The sequence below is a fragment of the Oryzias melastigma genome, linkage group LG19, assembly GCF_002922805.2.
Source record: "Oryzias melastigma strain HK-1 linkage group LG19, ASM292280v2, whole genome shotgun sequence".
NCBI lineage: Eukaryota > Metazoa > Chordata > Actinopteri > Beloniformes > Adrianichthyidae > Oryzias > Oryzias melastigma.
Genome location: NC_050530.1, coordinates 10,107,749 through 10,114,459, shown reverse-complemented (window position 1 = coordinate 10,114,459; position 6,711 = coordinate 10,107,749). Strand labels below are relative to the sequence as shown.

Here is a 6,711-nt window from a genome sequence, read left to right as displayed (position 1 = left end):
CGTTTTTCTAAACACCGGATAAAACATCATAGATTTTACGAAATAAAAATCAAATAAATACGGACATTTCACAATGTTTATTTATGACTCCATTGTGTTCTGACTGTGAAAATGTGGATGGTTTATTGAAATAATACATATAAACACGTTTTCAACCGCAATGCATTTAGGTCTATATTCGCCAATCTAGTGAGCATCGATGTACGCTAGATTTCGCAAAGACTTCTGGGAAATTTTGAGTGCACTTGATTTTGGAATTCGGACATCACTAGAAATGTCAAACGCACTATATAGTGAACTATATACAACTTAAGACACAACTTAAGTTAGCCAAAACAGCTAGAATGTAGCTAAAATATTAGCCAAACTCCAAATAGCCTAAAAAACCTTAATAATATGAATAATATAATATAAAGTAATGACTAATCGACTAATAAATTGGTCGTCGATAATTTTAATCGTGGCAGCCCTACCGGTACTTTAAGTTTGACCACACTTTCACTTAATTCATTCTCTACAGCGCCATTACCTTCCTCTGCCAAGTCCTTGTTGAGCACCAGTTTGCCATGCCTCAGATAGTTCAGCACCGGCCCAAAGTACGTGGGGTCTCTGTCGATGAGATAGGCACCAGTTTCGTCCTAAAACAGAGAATAGAAAAACATTGTTTTGGATTTCTAATAAAGGAAGGGGACAAAAAAGTCGGGTCAAAAATGGGACTGCCCAGCAGAAAGGGGAGTTTTCCGGAGTGGTTCTGCACCACCAAATGAAACCATCACTTAATGAGCACCTTTCTTAATTGAAACTTATCTAGGTGGAAAACAATCTCCCAGAGCATCGGTGAGTAAAAAAACTCTGGGGATGAGAATTTTGAGGTCAGTTCCTGGGCTGATAATCAGTAGTGGTTGATGAGACACGTGCAGATCCAAGACCACTTTGGTATACCGCTTCAGTATTCCCACAGGCCGTGGCTTTCAGCCCGATTCCTTCACAACCGCTGCATATTCCCCTTATTTCTGTTCAGTGATTAGCCCGTCTGCGTCTCATGGGGGAGAGAGCAAGCTAAAACAATTAGAGCAGAACAGAAAAGGAGCAGAACAACAGAGGGGACCGGGAGGAAACACCTTGGCTTCCAACCAATACTTAGTCTAATCTTGCCTGTGTCACAATCAGCCTTTCATAGAAATTGAGAATGTGAGTTTTTACTAGTACTTTAACACATTGTGTGAGTAAAACATGAGCATGACGGTGTGAAAGAAAAACTGTACATTTTAAGTTAATTTTTAGCTTCTACAAGACTGATTTGGAATATTCGGCCTCAGAAATGAACAGCAAATTAAACAAATTATCAACTTTACACTATTACTGATAAAGTCCGCATTATTAGCATGTTCATCTATCCTCAACTTTCTGATCTGAAGATGAAATGAACTCGGAACATATTAAACTTTTTCCATAATGAGAGAACGTCCCAGTGCATTCTCTTTCCTAATGAATATCTAAGCCCTCTTGGTTGGCTGACCTCTTTTCTATGGCAAAAATATTCTCCCAGAACCCAGAGGAGCACTATTCAGGTCCCAATACCCTATGTCAGCTTCTTACATTTAAACAGCCCATGGATTTTAAGCACAAGCACAGGTGGGTTTGTATCGAGGACACAGACGAGGTCGATGATGTTACACAACTTTGGCTAATGCTAGCTGTGTCCATCCTGGGATAAGATTGCGCCAGTTTTTATATTTCATGTCTGAAAAAACAGCGTGTAGGTGTATATTAAATTTACCAAAGAGAATATTTGACAAATCTATTTAAAAAAGGCACATTTTATGCTGGAATTGCATTGGTTGAGATTAGTTGAATGAATTCAAATGCTAAATACATGATTTGAATACATTCAAATGCCCTAAAAAAATAAAACAAATAAGTAGTAGCCAACATTTAAGAGCATTAATGAGAACAAATGAGCAGAAGGTGACCCTATTTAGATTAGAATTATTATTAGGGCTTTTTTTGTATAATTGTAGTCATTATTTTAAACAAAAGACTATCTCTAGAGGTCTAGACTGAGATAAACGGGACACAAATGGGAGGGGGTGTATAATAACAAGGAAAGATTGTTACATTTAAATTATTTAAAAAAGAATAAAGTATTAATGTTTTAAGCAATAATTTAGTGAAGAACTATCTTAATATGTGTGATTATAGGAAAAAATGATGACTCCAACCACATATTAATATGTGATTCCTTCCATGACAAATGTGGACAGGATTTTGTGTCTGCCATGGACATTAGTGAAACTCAAAAATCAATGATAAAAAAAGTTCAGCTTCAGTCTTGTGGGGTCCAGATGACGCCACTTATAATGTAAACAAACCAAGGAGAGCGAAAGGGTTACTTTGAGAGACCATCTCTGAAATTTCAACCCAAACACGCCTTATAAACATATGCTAAAAGTTGTGCAGCAGCTGTTCCAAGATACTAACCATAAACACATGAAAACTCCAGTAAACAAAGCCAGTGAAAAGGGTGGGCGTCAAGGAGGGGTTGTGTACGAACCTTATAATCTTTCTCCAACTAACAATCCACGTCCACCCACAGGAAATAACAGTAGAGCCACCCCCCAAACCACAATTTGTCCAACAAATGCTTCTGCAGATACATTAGCCGTCTTACGTTAAATTCGAGTGTGTGCGATGAAAAACTGCCATGCTCAGCAGACTAAAAAGAAGAGACATTATCCAGTGTTGCTATGCTCTCATCTGTTAAATGGGACAGAACTCACCAGCGCGGGCTGGACTTTAAGATGCTGCAGTAGATCTTCTGGACCACGTGACTGTGGTTACTTAGTCAAGTGGAAGTTGGATCGTTGTTAAGTACGAGCCTGCAGTGTGTCTCTGGAGTCCCTGCACTAATGGTGTATTCAAAAGACGCCACCATCTTAAAAAAAAAGTATATTTTTAGTATGTTCTACACCATCAAGCAGGATGAGCAAAGTCATTACCGCAAACCTGTTTCAACCACAGCAATTTCCCACTTAAGGAGCATTTAACAGTTTATTCTGCAAAATAAAACATGGTGAAAAGCTTTTAACGCACCACAGTTATGAGGATAAACCTAGAGCAAAGATTTATCCATTAAAATTAGGCTTTAGCTACTGTATAATAAATGCACGGAAAGTAACAAAGGACGGGAAAGGAGATAAAACCGACTTTAGTGGTGTTTAAATAATCCATAGTACTCTGCAGTGTGAGCATTCGCTGCTGGAACATGGTGCAGGAGGAGACGATACCACCTTTAAATATTTACATTGCTCCCACAGTGTGCCCTGGCATGATGTGCAACCTGAATCTGGCATTAAATGCAACAGTATTTTCTCTTTTAGCGTGCAAACTCGACTTTCGTGCAGCAGATGGATACAAAAGTGAAAATAATAAAAGACGGCGACGGAGCAAAAATATTTTTACTTGAAAAATTGATGTTCTTGAAGCAGAAGAAGAATGTATTTACTAATTTACAGCACTTCTACATACAAAAGTGGGCAATAACTAACCTCCACAAGTCCGTTCCCCCCCCACTTAGCTCTATGACATGCCAGCATTTATTTATTCTCGGAGTGGCATTTGAACGATTTCAAAACACCAGACAACCTGCCATGTCAGTACAGTTGTTCATAAATCAACCCTTCCTCCCCTTTCTCAGAGCTCCACTCTAAAGTGCAAAACAAGCTCCAGTCAACAACATGAATAATGTAGCCTCTCTCAAGAGTCCTGCTGAAGCACGTCAGCCTGCGTGACTGAGAACCGAACCGCTCTGGCTGGGAAAAAGAAACATAACTCAGTTTATTTGGCAGAATAGGAAGAATACAGTTGAAATGACAGGTGATATCTCCATATAACCTCTCCTGCTGTGGGAGGAGCTATCTTATCATGGCTTGAGAGTGTGATGCACACTTAAGACAAGGGATTGGGATGGACTGATCCGTTGCTCGCCAAGGATAAACGGACAAAAACCAAGCTGATTATGGAGAGATTAAAATATTTACATGAAAATACGAGATGAGCCGCGGTCTCAGGGTGAGGGGGAACCAGGAGTGAGGATTAGAAAGAGCAAACAGAGAGAAACATATAACAAAAGACAGAAAAAACTGAAGAGAGGACAGCATTGTGAGAGGAACCAGAGTCCTTTTAGCGTGTGGACTGTGCAGTTGAAGTGAGCAGATGTTCAAACAGAGGGAAGCCTGGCTCTGAAGCACTGGGCTCATTCAGTGGGATAAGTGACTTCATCTCGAGTTCTCGGATGTCAGCAGCATTTCACTGCACCTGGCAATGACTTGAATGTGGATGGAGCTTGGAAGAATGACAGAATTGAGGCTCAGCCACATAATAGTCAAACTTTCCTGAAAACTGACCCAATTATAGGAATAATTATGATAATAAATAGAAGAAATCGAAATGATTTGTTTAAATTTAGCTACCTTTCAACAACAATAAAAGTCCATAAATCCAAATATATTCTTTTCTACTAAATAGCAATTAGAATTTAACTTAAAAAGACAAAACATTACTTATAAATTGGCTTTTTATTTGAAATTTGCACACGTGCAACGTAACGGCCTCGACTGGAGGAAAGTTTCCAATGTTGACTTCCTCTGGAAAAGAGGTTAAAAAACAAGCTACAAGTTGCCCCCCTACGTTGGAATACCTCTGATATGGTTAAATTGATTGTTTTGTGGAATAAAAAAAGATAACATCTTAGGAAAAGTTCGAAAAATTAAAAACACAAGCGGAACAGAGCAGCAATATCATGTGTCATGTAGTGACTGTCGGAATCTAGCTAGCTCAGAGGCTAACGCTAGCTAGCGAGAACATTTAGCGCTCAAGAATCGGAAAACAAATTGTAACAAAACGTTTGAGAGATAATAATATAATAGAATAATTTAACAATTTTTGTAATGTAAAGTGGCGTAAAATAAAAATGGACAAGTTGTACTCAGAAACGGCACAAGTTAATCAACTTGAACTGCTCGACTAGCTTAGCATTTACCTTGTCGGAGTCGAGCTCCGGGTCAGCTTGGCTCAGTCTGTACAGAAATGATTTGGGATCTCGGCATAGCGTCTGTCTTGTTGTTAAAAAATAGGTCCCGCCGACATTTAGTCGTATCCATTTTGATGCCCCGACCCCAGCCGAACTGTTTCTCTCCGCCGGAGATTGGGCCACACATCTCCGGTAAACGGAGCCGCTTGTCTCGGAGCTGTTCTCTGCCATCCCTCTCCTCGGCTCCTCCGCCCTCGCCTCGGCTATCTCTGCTCGGGAGGCTCACAGGAAATATCGAAAAGGCAGCCACGGACTGGGAATCCACGATTCATGCAAAGCAGGCTGCCAACTCCTCAGCCACTCCTACTTGCACAGTCCATCATCGGCGCTTTGAGGCAGTCGCTCAAATAAGTTAATAGAAAAACCAGCCCCTTGATTTCTGTTTTTCCCCTCTTTGATATGGAAAACACATTCTCTTTAAATTCAAATAAAAATCTCACACATATGATTTTTTAAAAGACACAAAACAACTGATGATGATCCCATACTTTATTTACATGCAGCAAAAATGTGAAAGCCACTGGACTGTTCTGAAGTGTAGCCGAACAAAAGACAGGAGACAGTTGTCATTTGAATGCCTAAATCCCTACATGCTTTAATTACTGGACTACCAAGCATTAAGTGGAAAATTCATCATTCAAAATCTACTGACCTAGCACACAAATAATCAGAGAGAATGAACAGATTCATTAAATAATCAGAATATGATTAAATCACTGAGCAAATAGAAAATGTATGATATAGTAAGAAAAAAGCTGTAAAATATTATAGTTTACAATAATTATTCACATTCAAAGGCTTTACATCTCAATACATACACAACATGGCCCCTGAACATGACTTCAATCCAAAGATGATTCATATATTAGAATTTAAATAACACAGAATGAACTATAGGCTAAACAATAGCCATCAATAACCTTATACAAGAATAAAAATACAAAAACTGTATCCTAATATCATTGCATTTCTTGCTTCAGATTTAATAATACATCATCTGTACATCACAGTTCTAGCCAGTTACAAGCCAGATAGAATATTCCATACACAATGTAACTGACTGCCATCCACTTGATCCAAACAATTTAGCAATTTAGAGGAAAGATATTCTGAATTTTCCCCCAAACATACAGATACAGCAACTTTAAATCGGTCATTTATGTCAGATAGTTATCTTTTAACTGACATCCAACCATACAGAGCCCTGGGCTCCAGGGCTATTCAGCTATACTCCAGTCACACTGTGCACAGACTCAGCTGAAGAAAGAGGGCCTTAGGAAAGGACCTTAAGGTACTATACCACCCCCCACCCCGGAAAAAAAAACAGAAAAAAATTAAAATTAAAAGCATTATAATAATACATATTACTAAAACAAGAGCACAAGTTAAATCATTTGTTTTAATTTCTATTGGGCCAACGGTCAGAATGGAAACAAACTAAACAGTCGGGCCAGTAAACCCACACAGTTATGCCATATTGATAAGGAACAACAACTTTTTCTGATTGCTTCCAAGAATGATAGTATGTGTATGCACTGCTGATGATGGAGGTCTACTGTTCAGCATGAGGTGGTCAGCACATACGATTTTATTTTCAATAGGACAGTCTGAAAATAAGC

The 6,711-nt window shown here is 38.9% G+C and overlaps 1 protein-coding gene across 2 annotated transcripts in view; it reads right to left on the bottom strand.

The window, feature by feature from the left end:
* The window catches only part of LOC112154387 (BTB/POZ domain-containing protein KCTD5), a 15,513-nt gene extending 10,033 nt beyond the window's left edge, over positions 1–5,480 (bottom strand). Inside the window, exons 1-2 of one of the 2 annotated variants that reach the window (XM_024285280.2) lie at positions 5,042–5,480; positions 530–638 (exon numbers count right to left, since the gene is read on the bottom strand). In XM_024285280.2, coding sequence (XP_024141048.1) covers positions 530–638; positions 5,042–5,263 — 331 coding nt within the window. In that variant the 5' untranslated portion in view covers positions 5,264–5,480. The remainder of the gene's footprint in view (positions 1–529; positions 639–5,041) is intronic. The other variant, XM_024285281.1, reaches the window with a different exon arrangement.
* Positions 5,481–6,711: the final 1,231 nt, after the last annotated feature.